We start from the raw sequence: 20,961 nt of genomic DNA, 5'->3' as shown, positions 1-20,961 counted from the left end.
TAGAGATTTGTCTATAACGTTGACATTTCAAGGAACATATTTACAGAAAAGTTACTATTGGTATTTGACATGTAATTTGAAGTGGAAACGCAAGACATTCTCATGCATTTCCCATGTGAAAGAGTGCTTTAGCATCCAAATCCTGTTGTACACTATGCTTTAAGTTTTTCCTCATATTAAAGTGATGAGTTAATTCAGAAGACAAATTAGAATGCACATTTGTCTATAACTCAGTATACTAACCTTTGTTCTAACCTGTTCACTAGCTGGCGATGGAAAGCCCATCTGGGACGTAAAAGCTTCACCTACCAGTAACTGGGCAAACATCACCTGGAACCACAAGTTTGATCCTGAAACTGAGTTTGTGGTTGAGTATATCAACAGTAAGCATTGGGGTGTGGGAATACTTCAGGGTCCTTGATGCCACCAGAGATCCTGGCATCTCTCAGGGGTTTAATGGATTGTTATGTGATGATAACTACAGTGTAATTTAGAGTCAAACTAAACTAAACACAGGAGGATCCATGAATGCCTTTACAGCATGTTTTTTTTTAATTGTTAAAGAGCTGCTGGGCCCTGGATCTGAATCAGGGGAGAGGCTTAACTCTTCCCTTCTCTTTCCCAGCCTCAAATGGCCCCTCCTAGAACTGCTATTTGTTTCATTAGGTAACTATATAGGCAACTTTAATGTTTCCATTGGTGAGGTAAACAGCAGCTATGGGGTACTGCTGTGTGATATTAAGAAAAGAGGGGAAGACCCTCTGCCACAGATCCTGCAACTGCTATTTAAAATTTAGAAATATGCCGAAGAGCTGTTCACTGATCTTCATATGTCTCAACAAGTTTTATCTCTTTCACTTAGTCTAGAGGAGAGGACAGGCAAGGAGAAGGCATAGTATTTAATTTGTAAATCAGATTAAAGTGGAACTGTGATTTTTATGCTGGTGTAGTGGTTAAGTCTGCCAGCTTGGTATAATGGTCAAGAGCGGTGGACTCTAATCTGGAGAACCGGATTTGATTCCCCACTCCTCCACATGCAGTCAGCTGGGTGACCTTGGGTCAATCACAAGTTCTCTCAGGCTGCAGTCACACACATTAAACAATCCACTTTCAGTGCACTTTCCAACTGGATTTTGCCAGTTCACACAGGGCAATTCTGCATCTAGCATTTGCTCCACATTTTCTTAACTGGAAGGAAAAAGTGCAGCTCAAAACCACATTCAAATACCTCAGGGCAACGCCATACTGACTGCAAAGTCACCCCTAAACAGCAAAAAACCCAGCCATAAATCTATGCAGAAGGTACGATAAAACCTGATGATCAAAGAAAGTGAAAGCGGCATGCATTGCAGAGGGGAATTTCTGTTCCAATGTGGGTTTGGTAAGACAACGGAGGGAAAAGCCAATGCAGAATCAGCTACAGTAAAATCCAGTTGGAAAGTAGATTGAAAGTGGTTTATTTAGTGTGTGTGACTGCAGCCTCAGAGCTGTTCTCTCAAGAACAGTTCTCTCAGAGTTCTCTCAGAGTTCTCTCAGCCCCACCTAAATCACAGGGTGTCTGTTGTGGGAAGAGGACGGGAAGGAGATTGTAAGCCATTCTGAGACTCCTTTGGGTAGTGAAGGGTGGGGTATAAAATCAACTCTTCTTTTTCTTCTATCCTATGGAATTTAATTCCCTCCCCATCCCTTTGCTGGTGGTTTCAGAACAATGCATCCTGATACAGTTGGTTTTAAAAACTGACCCAAGTTGTTTGTGGTGGCTGCAGAAGTTCATAGAATAAAATAGATTCAGGTGGGTAGCCGTGTTGGTCTGAAGCAGCAGAACAAAGTTTGAGTCCAGTGGCACCTTTAAGACCAACAAAGTTTTATTCAAGGTATAAGCTTTTGTGTGCAAGAACCTGCACACGAAAGATTGTACTTTGAATAGAATAAAATAGATTTCCATAAATGTTCAACTGGCAGCAAATTTTTAGGTGAGGTTTGGAAAATGAGACTAATTGTAATTTGAGAGAGTTATAGGGTTAAAACCCACAGCCATCATAGGAAAACATTTGGAGTCTGCCACTAGTCCAACCAACTGTAACAGAAGAGCTTTGGAGATTAATAGGAAAACTGCATTTTGGTTTAGAATCTCTAGAATTCCAGGTCTGTTCCTATTTTTCTGTTCTGAACATTTGTTTTAGTCAGTAGCCATCAAACTAACCAACATATACTTTGTTCACAATCCATTGCAGTCCCACACTGTTTTATCCTGATTTGCTGAGCACATTAAGCAGACATTATATGAAGTGTATAATTATGTGTTTGATAGTTAAACTCAGATCTCATCTGACTTTCTTTCTCTCATTCAAAGTATGTATATGTAGCTATGCTTTTAATTGTTTTAATTTGCTGGGGCAGCCTCTATATTGTATTCTTGGGGTTGCTTGTAGCAGATGAGGTTAGTTTTTCATCATTTGCATTACCCACAGTATTTGAAATAAGTTATCAATAAGTAACCCTTGTGAGACTTTTACCTAGCATCACAAAATAAAAAGTGTTTGATGCAATGCCTGTCACTGCACAGAAGTCTTATTCTACTGCCTTGTGCCTATACAGCCAGTACCTGGAGTATCTGTCTTTTATGAGATGCTTCTCATGTGTCTTGTTGGGTGCTCCACTGGTAAGCCAGAAGTGTAAGAACCTGTTTCTTAGACGTGTCTTTAAGGGATGCCAATAATGCTCTGATAAACCCAGCCACTGCTAGCAAAAGGGTTACTCTGGATTTAAGCAGTTTTGTAACATCAACTGGGGATGTTTTTGCCAATGATTTGCTAACATCTAAGTGCAGTATTCAGACAGGATTATTAAAACTCTTAGTGTACAAAGAATACTTGCAGTTTCATAGGATTTACCTATACCACAGTTTTTAACAAGGTTGGTTGTATCTCTTTAATGTATGAATGTTTGCTTTAACCATATAAATTTAATATAGGTTTAACCTTATTTTACTCCACCCGCATGTTCCTAATAAGAGATTTTAAGTGAGCTCTATTTAACCCTGTTCATCTATTAGTTCAGAAAATGTACTTTTTACACTGCAATCCTAAGCAAAGTTATATCCTTTCAAATGCATCGAAGTCTTAGATGATGGTCCTGCTGATGATGGTCCTGCTAATATAGCATAAGGTTGCTTCCAGAGGGGGGGATTGCTCAGATGTGATTGTATCCTTCAGATTCAGTATGATACCACCAACCTAAGTAAGCGCTATGCCAATTGCTTCCAGCCCAAATAAGGGGTATTCAAAGATGATTGTGCGAAGGCCTTCTGATTTATTTTTCGTGTACTGCTGATTTTGTGCTAAATTGCTGAACTTGTAGTATGGGAAGGTTCAACTGAGTACAGTCTAAGGATATTGAAATAGGTGCTTCCTTAAACTAAATGCTGGTTCAAAAATTTATTTTTGTGCTTACAAGTAGAATGAATTGCTGGCACAACTTTTGTACACTAATTCCTGAACTTTGAATTGATCGTATGGATATTAACTCCGTGAAACCATGGATATTAACTCTGTGAAACATCCCTCTAACTCACTGCTTATTATCAGCAGGGACATGTGTCTTTTTAGTAGCCCAAGGTGTCTTTGGTGGAATTTGCCAGTATGGTGAACTCTGGTTTTTCTCATAGCTGCCTTTGATGTAAGGTTTCTGTTTCTTAGGTAACAAAACAATGAAATCTGCCACTGATAAACCCTTTATGGAGCTGAGTGACCTGACTCCTGGGGAGAAGTATGTAGTACGGGTTTTTCTCAAAGGGAATGATACCATCACCAGCTCGAACATAACCTTTAATACAAGTGCAGGTGAGATGAGGTTCAGTCCCACTGTGTAATACATCTTGGAGATATTTTGTTCCATTCCAGACTTTATTGCTTTTTTGTGCCATTTCTTCAGATGGAGGAATTAAGGCATGCATGGAACAAACTTCATCCACACTTTTGCTGACATTGCACATGCTGCCCTTCTTATAGAGCTAACAAATTGAAATGTATCATCGCTATTGAAGTTATCTGAATACATATCTATCTCATTTTTATCCCATCCTCTCTCTGAGAAGCTTAGGGTGGTGCGCATGTTCTCCCCTCCTCCATTTTATGCACTATTTGCTGAAAATGTGTCAGCATGGCCTTTTAGCAAACTAGTCTGATTTTGCATCATAATGCTTATAACAAGGGCAGAAGAACTATGGCTTTTTGTTTAGACCTGGAGATCAGCTCTCCTCAAGAAACCCGCTATCCTGTTGCTATGTGTTACATTTATGTGTTGAGGAGGTGGATTGCGCTTGTGTCCACCTGCTAAACATTGTCATGTTGCCACCAATTATTCTCATTGCCATGTAGCCAGCTGACGCATGGACACGTGTAATCATATGAAGAGTTTTATATCCGGGCATTTGTGGAAAAACGTGTGAGAGATTTTTTTCACCAGCAGAAGATACACAAAGAGATGTGCCATGCTTATGCCAATAAATGACATCATAAATAACAATCTGGAAATCTTATCAATAAACAGTACAGTTCTAAGCACAGTTACTCCCTTGTAAGCCCATTGACTTCAAGAGCTTTAGAAGGGTGTAACTCTGGTTAGGATTCAAGTAACTAGCTCAAGTGGTAGCTAATCATGCATTGTAATATCCCAGTTGACTTCCTGTTCATGGGTGTTCATGGTAGCTTTTTTGGTGAATCAAGTCAGCAGTTAGGTGCAGATTTTATGTAAGAAATGTCTGAAATCTACTCAATAAAAGCCCAACAAGAGGAATGGGACAGACATTGTTTAGCAAGCTGTAAGCTAAATGATATCAAGGAACAAAGTTTGAGTCCAGTGGCACCCTTAAGACCAACAAAGTTTTATTCATGGTGTAAGCTTTCATGTGCAAGCACACTTCCTCAGATACAGACTTGCATAGGAAAGCTTATACCTTGAATAAAACTTTGTTGCTCTTAAAGGTGCCACTGGACTCAAACTTTGTTCTGCTTCAGGCCAATACGGCTACCCCACCTGAATCTGATATCAAGGAAGTTTTATAAATATAAAATACTTAAAACATATGGTGGGATTTAGACTCCGTATAGTAGAAAACACTCTGACTTCTAATATGAAGGCATGTGAAAGAAAATTCAATGACATTTACTGTGAGTGAAGTGCCTAAAAATGAAGCACTGTACAAAATGCAACTAATAGAAGAACCTTCTGATTTAGATAGAAATGAAATGAAAAACTGGAAGACACAACAAAAATTATTAGGCATAATCCAACTGAAGTTATTTTGAAGGCATTTTAAAAGGAAGAGAATCAATTAAATTATAGTAGATAGTAAAGAGGAGCAACATGAGAATATATAGTGGGTAGGAACAAAAACACCAAAAAATCCCAAAGACAGAAAATACGATGAAAAGAGATGAGGTTTAACAAGCAATGAAAAGGATCATGAGGAGGAAAATACCCCATGAGAGATAAAAGATAAATGATATACTAAAGAACGGACCAGAGTATGGGTAGATTTAAGAAAGAAAGAAAAGTTAGTGATATCTTATAACTGGCAATAATGAGACTGAGCTAATGATAGAATCTGAGAAGACAAAAGAAAAGGATCAAAAACAACAACAGGATCTAGAGTCTGAGGCACAATTTAAAAGTGAATCTGGTAGGGCAAAAGAGTTTCTTAGTTTAAAAAAAAGTATAGTTGTAAACATGTCTCATTAGGGTTGCCAAGTGCTTACCTGTTCCGGAGCGGGGGAGTTCAGCCTTGCTCTGGGAGTCTTCGTGCACGCGCTTTGCGAGTCACAAGCACATCACACGAAAGTGACGCAAGCACGTCGGGGGCAGGGCCAAAATCATCCAAGGGAAAGCCATAGAGTTTTCCCTCAGATGATTGTGGCCCCGTCCCCAACGTGCTTTGGGGGTGGGGTTCCCCCCGAGGGCCCGATCCGGCGGTGGGGAACGGGCCTCCAGGGCGGGGTTTCCCCGCCCCCCGGGGGGACTTGGCAGCCCTATGTCTCATTATTCTGTTCAGTGGGGTTTACTCCCAGGACTGTGTTCTTAGGATTACACTGTCAGCATATCATTTATACTGTGCTACCACTTTTGCAAAGCAGCTTTGTGTGCTTAGTATGCACACCAGAGTTCCTTAACCCTTGAGACAGGGTTTTTTTCTGGGGGAATGCGCTGGAATGGAGTTCCGGAACCTCTTTAACAAAATTCTTTTTTAAATGCTTAAAAATTCATGAGTTTTCAATATACAGATTGAAAAGTTCATTTCCCTCTTGAGAGTTCCAGCACATCTTCTCCCCCCCCCCCCAGCCCTGCCTTGAGGATATGTGCTGCCATGCTAACTGAACACATGCAGTTGCATTGCACAGGCTGGAGACCAGTTTCAGCAAGATGATGCTTAGCCCAAGCAAAGGCTCACAGGGAAGCTATCTACCTCACAGCTAAATTGGGCCGCAGTGAAGGTGAAGTTCAGCTCTCTGTCTCACAGCTAAATTGGGCTGTAGTGAAAGTGATGGTAGTTTTCTGAATTGACAAACAGAATGGTAAGACAATAGGCCAGAGGAAAAATAAGAAATGGTGAAAGTATGATTCATACCCACTAACCCTCTAAAACGTAAAAAAGTCTGAAGCTGCTTGTGCCTATATTTCTGCTTGTGACAAAGGTCTGAATTCAACACTGTTGTGAAGCTGAAATCACTAGTACATATACTGTTCTTTGAAATGTTTCATGCTATACTTTGGCAGGGTGGGGTTAATGTGATTTTATTGTATTGTGTTCTTTATCTTGGAATAATAAGACACTTTGAGCCACAAGGGAAAGGGGAGAATTTATTCATGAATGAAGACACTAATACAAAAAAAAAACCCACTTGGACAGCTGAAAAGTACAGGGCCTTTGTGGTAATTGTAAATAGTTACACAGATTTGATACAATTTTAGCAATCTCTTTGGTAAGACTGACATCCTTCCTGCTAATGGACAGAGGCAAGAAAACGAAGTACTTGACTTGGGCATGTTTCATTTATGCTGTGCCTAGATATCAGTTTGTCTGTAGTATTGAGTAGCATGTGATATTGTTTTCTCCTTCCTCGTGTCAGGTGAAATCTTTCAGATTTGGAAATGCATGGAAAATATCTCTGTACTATAGCTGATTAGATCCATTACTATGACCCTGGTTTTACCTTTCAGGAGTTCACAAATTATAATGTAAGCAAAAACTGTAGATTGTATTGTGACTTTTTTTGTTGTTGTTCTATTGGATGGGCAAGAAATGTCCCACTGGAAAACATGGCAAAGTTCTCCCTCCTCACTGCATTTGGGTACACCAGGCTAAAGTTAGAATTATTATTCTTCTCTAACATATATTGGAGATGTGTACTTCACCAATTGGATGCTATCAGTTAGGTATTTTTGCTGTACCCCTCCCCCCAAAAAACTTGTAGGTTCTAGTCTGTATGCCTTCCTTATGGCATTAGCATGTTTTGGCATACATGTTTCAGTCCATGTTTCTCCTTATTAACACTCTGTATGTTGCAACACCAACATCAATCATAATTTATTTTGTGCATACAAGCGGTCTCTGGATCTAGACTATTGGGCAAATTATAAATTGGATATTTTTTCATTCTTGGGTGTTGTAGGTTTGAGTGGGAGGTAGCCAACTGTTCCAGGCATTACTGGAGGAACGTGCCTTTGATGTTGGCCTGGAGCCAGGCATAACTTCATGTCTGCAACACCCTCCAACACTGTTTTTGGACCTTTTGGGTATAGCAATATATAGAGGACAGATTGGCACCAAGCCACAGCTGCTGTCCACGTGTACTGGGTCATGCCTCAAGCATTCACCATCAGGCAACCTACCTTTATTCCTCACATTAAATGGTTTGCAGTCATTTTACCATCTTTCTGCATTCCAAGGAGGTGAGGATTATACTGTCCTCTAAAGGAGCTGCTGTATGCTACCGTCTATGTACTGCTTGCTCCAAGCAGGAGACACTCTTAGCCTTTTGAGTTGTATGCTGTATGTTTGGGTGGTGTATGCTGATGTATCATTTTACCTGCTTTAATGATGCTTTTGTGTATTTGGGTTTGGAATACAAGTTTTATTATTTTTAATTGGAGATAGTCTTTCATGGAGTAACATCCATTTTTGATGTACTGTAAGCTATTTTAACTGCTTTTTGTAGAAAGGCATCACATATCATTTTAAAACAAATGAAAGGTAAAATTTCCCTCCCCCTTTTCTTTTTTGCTAGAACTCTGTATTCTCAATGTCTGTCCTCCATAAGACTTTTCTACCAACATAACTTTGAGTGACAGATTTTCCCTCCGTACTCACATTTGAAGAGCTCTTCCAGCTTCACCTCAGCATCTTGGTCTTGATGAAAGCATTGCTGCTGCTTGCACAAGATTAAGTATGCACTAGTATTAGTGGACTATACTGCCTTCCCTCTGTCCCTCTCACAATACTCTGCAGGAGTAGTTACACACATTGTAACATGAACGGATGCAGAAATACACCCTTCCCTATAAATGTAGTAACCATAAGCATAAAAATCATAATATTATGTTATCTTGCCATCCTTTCATATATAAAATGTAAAGGAACATAGGCTACATTATTTGCAATTCATTCTGTTTTTGCTTATGAGATGCATCTTAGTGTCCCTGTATATGCATGAATGCAGACATACATTGCATACCTACAAAACCAATAATAATTCCACAATAATGTCTTCCAAAATTATATCCTAGAATATTAGTTCATGTGGAACTTTGTCTCTTGCCATCTAACTTCATATAGTTATTGGTCTAGAAATTCCAGCATCTGGGGTGGTGGGGGGAGCATGTTTGGATTATTTTGTTTTCAATTAATTTCTAATGTAGTTCAGTGGTCAAGGAACCTGCTGATTTGGGCACCTAATTTAGATTCACTGTTCTCAGTATATTCTCTTGTTTTATTTAACCGTTCCAAAGGGGTAGCAATGTTATATCTGTTGCAATAAAAATAAAGGTATTAGTAAAATTGGTAAAAATCAAGAATCCCAGGTACAAAGTAATTAAGTACATATACATAAGTCACATCAGTCAGATGTATCACATTAAAATAAAACAGCATTTGGGGGCTTCTTTTCCCAGAAACCTGACTCGAATTTTCTTTGCTGTAAGTGCAAATAATATGATCTCTTAAGAAATACATTGTAGATAAAACAATTATATCTTGTGATGACCAACCAGTACACTGGGGATGAGAAGGCAAAAATTTCCCTCTTGGGCTTCTGCTGATTTCTCTGAGCCTTCCATTCTGCCAGTGTTGCCTAGGCCTGGGATCCAGTACCTCGATTGCTAGGTAACCCCACAAGGCTGTCAAAATCTCCCAAGATCTCAGTTGGCATTCTCCTTTGGGGGGGATTTTAACCTCCCCCCTTATTATTTCTTTAAACTTTAGATTTTTCTGCAAGCCTGAGGGGGTAGAAGCCATCCCATTCCCATTCTGGGGCCATGTTAAGAATTAAGATTGATAGATGCTGTAAGAAATTCTTTGGACATCATACTGTCCAAAACGCTCTTGCCATTTCACACTTCTTTTTATTTGTATTGTTTTGAATTAGGTTTCACAGTTCTATAGATTCATTCTTTCCAGATTGTATTCTTCCATTGAATGAATTCCATGTTAGTGTTACTAATAGAATGACCAAGGCCTCTTGCATAATTCTAATTCCCTCTCCCCTGTAAATTCTCTTCATTTAATACAGTTGTCAGGTCCATGCAGTTAGTATCCTACTCCTTCTATTAGAAGAATTTCATAGCTTCAAAGGATCTTACCTCCCACAACAGGGCTTTTATAATAGGAAAGGAAAATTCATGGTGAATCAACTGTCTGGAGGGAAAGGGAATAATTAAAGTGCAAAGACCCGGCGGGGCATGTGGCACTCCTTCAGTCAATTAAAGCTGCTTATATCTTTTGAAAAGCATCATGTAAAAAGATATAGTGGTAGAGTCTTCCAATCGTATAAAAAAAGTGAGAAACCAACAAAGATTTGAGGGGGGCACTTTACTTTCCCCTGTATCCCTCTCCCCACACTATTTCCTCTTTCCCACCTCTTGACAGCCCTCACATCCTCTCCCCTTCCCTGCTTCCTTCTCACCCATCAACTTATCTACTTTTTATCCCCCCTATCTTCAGTTATATTTATTATTTATTTACTTCATTTATACCCCTTTTATCTTCACAACAACCCTGTGAGGTAGGTTAGGCTAAGAATGTGTAACTGGCCTAAGGTGAACTTCCACAGCAGAGTGGGGATTTGAACCTGCATCTCCCAGATCCTAGTATGAAACTCTAACCACTACACCACACTGGCTTTTGTGGGGTGGCTGCTGTTGAACAGTAGTAAGCAACCAGTCCTGGGTGAGTCAAGCAAGTATGGTGTCAGCAAGTTGTACATTGATTGCATGTGTACTTAGCCCCAGGAATCCTGCCTCAAAGGCCAAAATAGCCCTGGAAAAAGCCCTGCCCCCCCTCTTTTTTACTGCCAGAAATCAAGGCTTGAAGGCTGGCAATATTGTTGTGGTTGCACAGCAATGATGACTGAGGGTTCCCCCCCCCCTTTTCTTTAGATTTCATGTTTTTCTGCAAACCTGAGACTTGTTTCAGGTTTGCAGAAAAATCCGTTTTGCCTATTCAGATCTCCAGTTTCTGGACTGAAGTATCCACAGATTTGCCCATGTTGAGAATTAGATACAGTGATGATGTAAACTACTCTTCAAACTGCCAGAAAGGAAATCAGTCTATCCTCATGTTGCTAGTAGTATATAATTTTTTTCTTTAACTTTCTCAACCTGGTTTCATTAGGAAATGAAGACAAAAGAGGATGGTATGAGAAACAGCTACAAGTCTTAATGCAGAGATTTTTTAACTGAGCCTTCTTTTCTAATTGACTGATAGATAATGGATACTCAGGGCCAAACTACACCTTACTTGCAGGATCTCATGACATTTTCTTTAATGGTAGAAAGGAATTGAATAGAAGGAGCATTTAGATAGCCAGTTGGGTCTAGTGGTTAGGAGTGGCAGAATCTGGGAAAACCGGGTTTGATTCCCCACTCCTCCACATGCAGCTGCTGGGTGACCTTGGGTCTGCCGCAGTTCTCTCAGAGCTCTCTCAGCCCAACCTACCTCACAGGGTATCTGTTGTGGGGAGAGGAAGGGGAGGAGATTATAAACCACTCTGGAACTCCAAGTGAAGTGCGGGGAATAAATACAATCTCTTCCTCTTCTTTTGTAAACTGGAGCTGCAGAGCAGGGGTAGGTTGAGGAGCTAATCCTTGTTCCCATGGTAGAAATTCCTCTGCTGAACTGCTGTTACTCATTGTAACTAAAAGGACAGATACAGTACGTGTACTTCTCCACACATGTACTGTAACTCATTAGCTCAGAAGGCAACGATTTCTATTGGGGAAACAGCATGGGAGGAAAGGGTTAAAAAATCCCACTCCATTGCTATAACTCAAAATATCCCCTTGCCCTGCCACTGCTTTTTAACATTAATGGCAAATGTTGTGAGAGTCAATCACTAACCTCCCTCCCATATAGAGTTTTGCAGAATTGAACATTTAAAGCTACCATGTGAAGAGACCCAGACAGAGACTGTGAAAGGTCTGTGAGCTTTATTGTCAAGTGTATCTTCATTATAATTTTGGCAGAAATTCAACTCTGTATAGCTGTGATAATCTTCCATTAGTGCTATTCAAAAATATTTATCATAGATAACTTGAAAGGTGCTTATATGAAGTATTTACTACCACTGTTCTGATGAAACCATTAGGCTATAGCGGAGCTCCATTGATTCACATGATTTGGGGGGGGGGGAGACTTTTATTGATTTAATAGTCACAAACTCAACCATTATGTCCTTTTGTACTTTGGTCCAAGTTAATTATTCCTACAATGAGGAGGAACACAGTCTTGAAGAGCTGTGCTTTTTATAAAATCCAAAATGTAGGAGTGTTTTGTTTAAAGTGCTATGGAACGTTTGTGTCAGCTGAAATGATCTCTGCCTACTAGAATCAACTGCTACCAGGGTACTGCTTGGCCATTAAGACCACCGGGCAAAGTTCTGGTGGGCTGATCACTTTTGGGGCTGGCCACCCCAACTGTGAAATGGATGAGAGCCACTGCCACCCTTGGGTTAGTTGCTACTGCCAGGGGGCAGGCACCCCCACCACTGCAAACCAGCACCTCATGCCCTACGTAAGGCAATTGAGCGGGAGCCATGTGGAAGCTGTGGCAAATCTGCTCCTTCCTTCCCTCTCCACCCAGGGGCAGGGTTGGGGCCCTTTCCGGGGCTTTTTTTGCCTCACAATCTCTACCCCAAGTGCTACTTAAACTGCAAATTGACTTCACTAAGTTGCTGCTCACATAAGACTTTGATATTATTTATGCACAAAGTGGGGGGAAATGACTTCTACACAAATCCATTACAGCACTGGTATTTCCATACTGAAATAGGAAAGCAGATCTTTTTTGCTTTTCAGAAGAAACCATCACAGTAAGTGATTCAAGCTGAATGTGTTTGCTCCCTGTCATGATTATGTAGCAGTATTAAAATTGTATTCTAGCTAAATTTATCTCCCCTCCTCATGAAGCATTGAATCACCCAGGCACCTTCCATCTCTCTTCCTTTTGGGGGTGATTGTCCAGTAATCTAAGAATCCTCGGTCATTGATGAAAAGAAGTTTGACAAAGGAAAAAGGAGGGAAAGTCTTCCATTTAGTAGGTCCTTATGTTTTAGTCTTCCACTTATCAGGTGCTTAGGTTGAAGGCAAAAAGCAATCGTAGTAATCATTCCCTTCAGAGTTTCACTAGTAGCTTTTTGAGTTCTTCTAAAACCATTATCATTTATTAGTGTTTTAATAGACCAGTGTTAAGCTGATAGACTATTCTTATGGCTATTTCTATTTTAGTGAAAATATGTTCAACCCCCTGCAAGAACTCAGAATGGGCAAAAGCTGAAAATATAAATAAAGTACATACCAAACTGTTCATTTTGGCATGGATTCCTTTTAGGTTTTTTGCTACATACAGTTGTGAATGCAGTGTATAATGTCTTGGGAAATTATTTTTATTTATTGGTTTATTTGAACTGTGTGCCACATAGATATAAGCCCTCAGTTGATTCTTGGAGGACTTTTGCTATACAAGCCGCATATTTTCTATGACTGTAAATGAGAGATCTGTTACCCAGCTTCTTCTGCTCTTATTTTCTCCATTTTATATACGGTACCCTCCTTTGTTAGGCAATGTTTTGTTTCTCACACATCCCATTCCACACACCACAGCTACCCTTTAATCTTTACTGCAACCCTTTTATCTGTATTGTCCCTTTTAGAATCTTGGGTTTCTTTGGGGTGGTCAACATTGTGCTTCAGATTAAAAACAGGTTTTCCTTGGCACACAATCACAGAGTGCAGGACAGTTAGAACAGTCCTAAAAACTGAAGAATGGGAGAGAGAGAGAATCTATTGGCCTTGGTTTGATATTTCTCTTGTGGTTCAATTCTACTTTCACCTTGTCTCTTTTGACTCCTCCTACTAGCATATACTAAGAACCAAGGGGACATTGCAACTCAGGGCTGGTTTATTGGACTGATGTGTGCCATCGCTCTTCTGGTCCTGATTTTGCTGATAGTTTGCTTCATTAAGAGAAGCAGAGGAGGGAAATATCCAGGTAAGCGAAAAAGCAGTCTCTTAGGATAAGTGTGTGTTTTAAGTATTTAATTCTGCATCTAATTAGATCTTAAGATCTTAGCAATAGCCTTCCCACTGGAAGGATTTATACCTCTATGTTTTGAACATCTGTGGCACTAAAAAGAATTAATCTCATTAAAGGCAAGACAAGTAGGATTTCTTGCTAGATAGGAGGTAATGCTACAGATCCCATTACCTTTGTTACAGCTTGACCTCACATTTGCTCAATGTGTTGGCTCCTTCAATGCATGCAATAGAACTTTTTCATGAAAGAACCTCATTAAAATGTTCAAAAGATGGGGAAAGGGCTGAGCAGTAACATATCGTGCCTTTCCTCACATCCTTTTGGGTTGTATACTGTGGCTGTGTAATGATCACCATGATGTCTTCCAAGATCTAACAACTTGTAAGTACAAGGCAGCTTGGAATCAGATCCTGAAAGACACATTAAAGACTGAGGCAAGGAACTTGGAGTATTAAGCTATATGTTGAACAACAACAACAATCGCCTTAGTGCATGAGAATGACAAGCAATTACAAGGGCTAAAAGGTAACAAAGATCTAGATCCTTACATCAAATAGAAACAATAACGTTTCTGCAGTAGGAGGCTTATTGAGTACATTTTCTGCCTCTCTTGAGAGACAGTGCTTAGCAATACACTAGCTATGGTTACATTTAGAGGTCCTTCATGTAACACCTCCCCCCTCTAAAAGAAAATGCATTGTAAAGAGCATTGTGATGGATGTGAGGCAAAGGAATGACTTCTTCCAATCTTTCATCTCCTTACAATATCAGCAGGAAGGACAAAAAATCAAGGGTGGACACACCAGGGTACATATGAGGGTTTCTGCCTGCTTTTACAAGCAGCATATGCATATTGCAAGAGTAGGTAACTGACAATCCAGTGGTATGGAAGGAAATAACAAGACCCACCTTTTCTTTGTAAGAGGTATTCTTCTGGTTTTGTCCAGTTGCTAGAGGTACTTCTGTATTGTTTTCCCTGAGCCCTTTGCCAAAACTGTAACCTTATTTATGTATCAATTCAGAACATATAGAAAAAAGATAATATGAAAACGAATACATACAACAGTAGAAAGGTGCTACATGAGTTCAGGATGAACTATTATGTGCCCTATCTGGCCATAGGAATACCTCATTTTCTCAGTTATCTGTTACAGGGAAAGGTAAGACTGTGTACTTGTGTATGACAGATTTATGCACATTTTTGCTACAAAATGGTATAGATGGCTAAGTCTGGGAATTTGTGATAATGAAAGGCTTAAAGAATTTGCACATCATCTTAAACAGGTTATTAGGAAGTTCTATTAATAATCCCAAGGTTTACTATTTGTAATTTATAATAGTCTCTCTTTAATTATAACTTCCATGCCACAATATCCTCTCGTACTTTTATTACTACCAAATCTCTTTCTCTCCCCCCCGCCAAATGGTAATAGGGGTAGGTTTTTTAAAGACTTCATTGAAACAATACTGGAATAAAAGCGATTATAACAAGGCATATGGGCTTGCTGTATTGTATAACTCTTTGAGCTCATGGAACAGTTTCCCAGTAATTCCAGTACAAGTGCCAACTGTATTACTTACAGGACAATTTGCTTATTCCAGTTCATCTCCAATGTTCAACAAACATAATTTTGAGTCTGACATTCTCAGGGGGGGAAAAGGTATAATAAATACTGAAGTGGCAGCAGACAAGATTTTAAATGGGCTTGAGCTAGAATTCTGCTTGACTTGGGATTTATATGCATCACATTTATCCACTGGCCCATGGTTAATTTTTCTTCTTGTCTCTTTAATAAAATCATTCCACATTCTGTGTCAGTATTTAAAAACATGAACCGATCAGTAGCTTTACAAGTATATTTGCCACAGCTTTATTTTATACAAGACATGCTCAAACTTCCAGATCAGTTACTGTTCTTACTTCAGATCCTTCTCAGGTGGGTTCCTCCACATAAATGCAAAAACAATTCAATAAGTTTGGAAAACATGAAAATAAGTCCTATAAAATTATTGTTCGTGTTTAATTGTTTGCCCATATCTTCACAGTGCGAGAAAATAAAGATGTGCCCCTGGACCCTGATGACCAGAAGGTAGATAACGGATCATTTGATTACAGGTATGTTTCCTGCTTAGCATGTTTAACATGTGTGTCCTGTCTCACACTTGCTCCTTTGTTGATTCAAAAATCATCAAGATACTACCATCTCATAAATCTACATCTTCAGCTGCCTCCTGTCCCTTCTGCTTCAAGATTTCTGCAAAGGAAAGTAAAAGGCTAATACACAAGCCTTACTAAATCATAGGACGTGTTCCCTAGACCTATTTGGTTTCAGGCTGTAGCTGCAGGATTTCAGATTTAGAATTTTTCTTTACTTTATAATCTCCCTGCCCACAGGAAAATTAACCTATCAATGGAAAGGTTTCTAACTTTGTTTGAGCAGATGGGGGCATCCTGCAAGAGTACCACTGTAGGGACTGCATCACATGATTTATCTAGATGTGTAGATGAGCTGAACTCTCCTAAAAATTGAAAGGATAATAACATGTTCTTGCTGAGGACTAAATTCTTTCTGAGAGTGGATTTTGCTTCAGTGAAAACCACCATATCAGATAAGAAAGCACAATACAGATACTATGACACCAACACTTTGTGGGTCTATCATATGTGCCCAAGTTAGGGTGCTTAGTGGCATCTTAAAGGTGGATATTTGTCTTCATGTTCAAAAAAGGGGCAACCCAACATTTCTCAGATTAGACCTAAAAAAAATTTCTGCACTTTGAAAAAGCATCCTGATAAATTCCAGACTTTCCCCGCTAAGCACCCTAACAAAGAACTCCTACCGTATGTAGAGTTACTCCAGTCTATTGAATTCAATGGGCATATGCTGGAGTAACTCTGCACAGGATTACATAACTGATTTTGTCAATAGCCTCTATGCAGCCTAGCAAACCCACTTCATAGACATTTATAATGGTTGACCTTATTTCATTGCTACCATCACCCCCCCCCCAACCTAATGATATCCTTTTAAGGACAGCAGCCACTTTTATCTCAGCTTCCCAAAGCAAGCTGTTTTCTTTGGCTGTTCACAGATGGGTCCTGCGTTCATGGTTTACATTTGTTTCCCCATTGCTTCCAAGGAATGGAAACAGGTAACTCTGTTAGCATTTGCTAAATTAATTGTGTTTTGGTAATATAAATGACTTCAAGCAAATCTGCTTTTTGGTACATTAGGACCTTGTTCTGCGGTGTTAAACAAAACACCAAGGTATTCAAAACTCACAGGATAATTCGGTCAATTACACTGGATTTAGATTTGGGCCCTGTGTTCGGAGAATGACTAGGTAACCAACAGAAATACAGTTACAAGACTTACTGAAAAATGCCCCGTGAGATCTGGTCTCTTGAATACCAAGTTGCTGAAAGAGTTCCCTACATTATTTTGAAAGAAGCACAATGTGTAAACCTTGCAGCATAAAACCATATGACCAAAGGTTAGATGACTGGATTGTCTGAGGACTGAGCTTGTTTAGCTTTTCTGTGATCATTGCATTCCAATAGTGACTGTTTTCCTCAAAAGGATATACTAGACATTCAGGGCACTTTTTAACACACTGATTTCTTACCCTATAAACTGTAATCTTTCTCTTATTTGCACACACAAATAAGGTGGTTTTCTCAAGCTCTTCTAAAATGTTTTAAAGCAGTGATCTTCAATACATGGCTTATGACCCTCAGTGGGGATGCAGAGCCTCGGGGCTGCTTCACATGATACTAAATCCTTGTGGCATAGTATCACATATGTTCTGGGAGTTCTGTGCTTCCCAAGCACACATGGGTCCAATTGGCATCACTACCATGGCATGCATGGAGAAGGGGCTGACGCCTCCTTCCCACACACACTACTGTTTTCCAAATGTTCACATTGGAAAGTCTCATTTGCTTGGTCACAAGCCCTTATAGATCTACCATTTTTAGGCTCTTTGGAAGGCCCTATTGCTAGTGCGCATGCATTGAGAGCAAAGGCACACCCAAGCTTCTGCATTTCTTTGCATGCACACTGAGCAGAGCAGCAGGATGGCTAGGCAAAATTAGTCAGCATTGAAGGGTACTCCATTTTTAGATGGGTAAATTCTTTGACACTTCTCCCTGAAAGAGCTTTCTCTTGCCTGTCTTGCCTCCCCTGGCCATCCATATACTCTGACAGTTAGTCCTCCAATTCTCTACACATATGCAAAAATTCTCCTTTGCCTTTTCTCTCTTCCTCCATCTCAGTCACCCAACATCACCATCAGATGGTCTTGTAGTGGTCCACATGCACTTGTGGCATGGAGCCTCTTCTTCCCACTGATGATGTCATAACTGGTCCTTCATCATGTCACATGCCTTCTTGCCACATGCTTACAGCTCAGTCCTATACTACTGCTTGGGGATTAACACAGATTTTAAAGGAATAGCATGTTCTTTTATCAGACTTTTATTCCATTATGCCCTTTTTTAGTACATGTAAGTGTGAAGGATCAGTTCTAATCTAAGCAAATGGTGGGAAAAAAGAAGTTGCCAATCTCCCTGTGTGGCCTGGGAATCTCCCAGAAATCACTGTGTTCCCCAGCCACAGCACATCATTTCCTCTAAGAAAATTTGCCAACTATTGCAACTGATCTCCAGATGACCAAGATCAGTTCTCCTGGAGACAATGGCTGCTTTGGGCAGTGGGCTCTATGGCATTATACCCTGCTGAAGTCCCTTCCATGCCCCAAACCCTGCCCTCCCCAGGATCTACCCCTCAAATTTATGGGTATTTCCCATCCCAGAGTTGGCAACCATGTAATCGGCTATGGAACCACTTTCCAGACACTTGGAACCAATGTTCCCTCTAAGCCGTGGAGTCTTGTGAGCAAAAATCCCACTTTGTGAGCGACTGGCATCAAAGTTGTGAGCGAGCGACTTGGCTACTGCATAAATTAGGTTACTCTGGAGCCCTCCTTCATGAGCCAAGACAAAAATGTGTGAGCCGGAGGCTAAAAAACTGTGAGCTAGCTCACACTAACTCAGCTTAGAGGGAACACTGCTTGGAACCCAGAAAACATGGCAGGTGCTTTTCTACCTTCGCTGCCACTGCATAGCCCCAAATCAACATAAGCCAACCTCTAGGCGGCAACCGGAAATCTATTACAACTGATGTCCAGATGACCAAGATCAGTTCTTCTGGAGACAATGGCTGCTTTGGGCAGTGGATTCTATGGCATTATACCCTGCTGAGGTCTCTCCCCACCCCAAACCCTGCCCTCCCCAGGCTCTACCCCTCAAATCTACAGGTATTTCCCATCCCAGAGTTGGCAACCATGTAATTGACTATGGAACCACTTTCCAGACCCTTGGAACCCAGAAGACATGGCATAGGAGGAGGTGCTTTTCTACCTTAGCTGCCACTGCATAGCCCCAAATCAACATAAGTCAGGGGTGGAGGGAACCATACCTGTTACCATGAGGCTGTCCTCCCATACTACCCACTTGGGGCAGCAAAATGACTTGAGACAGCCCTGCCTTATAGCTAAGCAGAAGGAAATAAACATGGCTTGCCTCCCTCTATTTTCCCCTTCCCTCTGCCGCCCCACCAGCCACAGCCGGGACACTCACCTGGAGCTTCCTTCTAGAGCTCGTTGTATTTTTCCCCACAACAGACCTTACTCCTAGTAATCTATAAGGAACAAGTTAAATATATTAATTTAAATTTAAAGTCCAAACACTATTGCATCTGAAACTTTGCAAACGGTGCTATGTTGCTTTTCGAAAGGGTTGCTTGAGGGTTCACGAAAACACATCTATGACTATAATGTTGACTACTTTAAAAGAGACAGTTCAGTTTCTTCTCGTGTACTTTCATCTTCTGTTAGAAATGAGTTGGGCCAATCCCTCTAAAGTTAAAAGCTGTTTCGTCTGTGAACTACTGCACAAGTTTACACAGGGAGTTAGAGAAATGATAGATCCCTCAAGTGTCCAGAAATGAAGGTGAATTTGAATACCTTACAGAGAAATAGGGCTGGCTGATTAAGATGCACACCCATTGATAGCATTTCTTTCCAGTCATCATGCTTTACTTTACAAACTAACTGGCTTATTGGGGTGTGTGGGAGAGGGGAGGGAAACTGACTTGGATGTTAGACCAGAGAAGAATACTGTTGGAATCTAAAAGGTGAACAGGATCTGAGCTGACATGCTTTCTTTATTGGTTTGCTTTCTTCCTTCACAGAAGCATGCCTGATATGCTCTCATCATACCCTTCACATCTTTGGTGCCCTGTGCATGCGAAATTCCAATCTCTGTAGCTATAATTAAGAGTTAACTGTCACTTCTTTCTCCTCTGCTGACAGAATAATGGTCTCCTTGTGCAAAGGCTAAACTAAGTCAGCTTGAAACCATTATCCTTAGATAGCATTCTGTTCCCATAACTATGCCTTCCTGTACCAACTGATTGGTTTACATAGGAAAAGAGGAGAGTAGGGTGCCTAACAGGATAAAATAGAACTAGAATACTAAAACACTAAGGTCATTTTTCTGCTCCAACTTGCTACTGCCTGCTTTTTTCCTATAGCATTATTGGGCTCCAAATCAGCCTAACACAGGAGGCAGCAGAGCCAAATTTCCAAAATACAAATCAGTGGTGCTTCTGTAGAGCATGGCAATAGTGAGTGTGGGTAGTTGCCAAGTGATTGCTAAAAATCAGGAGTGCTTGCTCACACCTGAATACTGTTACCCAACAACTTCTGGAAAGTAGTTTCACATGAACGCAGGTGACTTTGTTGTATGGGGTCATTTGTGCTACTATTTCATGATGCCAGAAAATACTCTGAAGATAGAACTGGCTGTCTGAAGGTAGAACTGCTCTCAGCCACTTTTCTGATACCAGATGTTCTTCCTAGTTGATAATAGGATTCCTATTCATTATGGTGACTTAAGCAACCTCACGTTTTTTCTGTGCCTGCCCAGTCCCCATTACAGTCACTACTGAAGGAGTGAAAGCATGTTATTTTTACTCTATTAAGGCAATTTTCTGTGTCAGAAAATATGCCTGTTAAAGTCTGTGAATAATGGCATTAATGTATCTTTGTATCACTGCAGAGTGTGTACCACCCTACCAAAGGTGAGCTATAAA

General features: G+C 40.3%; 1 protein-coding gene across 1 annotated transcript in view; it reads left to right on the top strand.

The window, feature by feature from the left end:
- Positions 1-20,961, top strand: part of NFASC (neurofascin) — a 136,320-nt gene that overhangs the window by 111,135 nt on the left and 4,224 nt on the right. The window contains 5 exon segments of the mRNA XM_015419339.1: positions 235-395; positions 398-451; positions 3,699-3,842; positions 13,628-13,759; positions 15,851-15,920. Of these exon segments, the coding sequence (XP_015274825.1) occupies positions 235-395; positions 398-451; positions 3,699-3,842; positions 13,628-13,759; positions 15,851-15,920 (561 nt within the window).

Source organism: Gekko japonicus, unplaced genomic scaffold, assembly GCF_001447785.1.
Source record: "Gekko japonicus isolate JY-2015 unplaced genomic scaffold, Gekko_japonicus_V1.1 scaffold276, whole genome shotgun sequence".
Lineage (NCBI taxonomy): Eukaryota > Metazoa > Chordata > Lepidosauria > Squamata > Gekkonidae > Gekko > Gekko japonicus.
The sequence above is the reverse complement of the archived record's forward strand: the minus strand, read 5'-3'. Positions and strand labels throughout refer to the sequence as shown.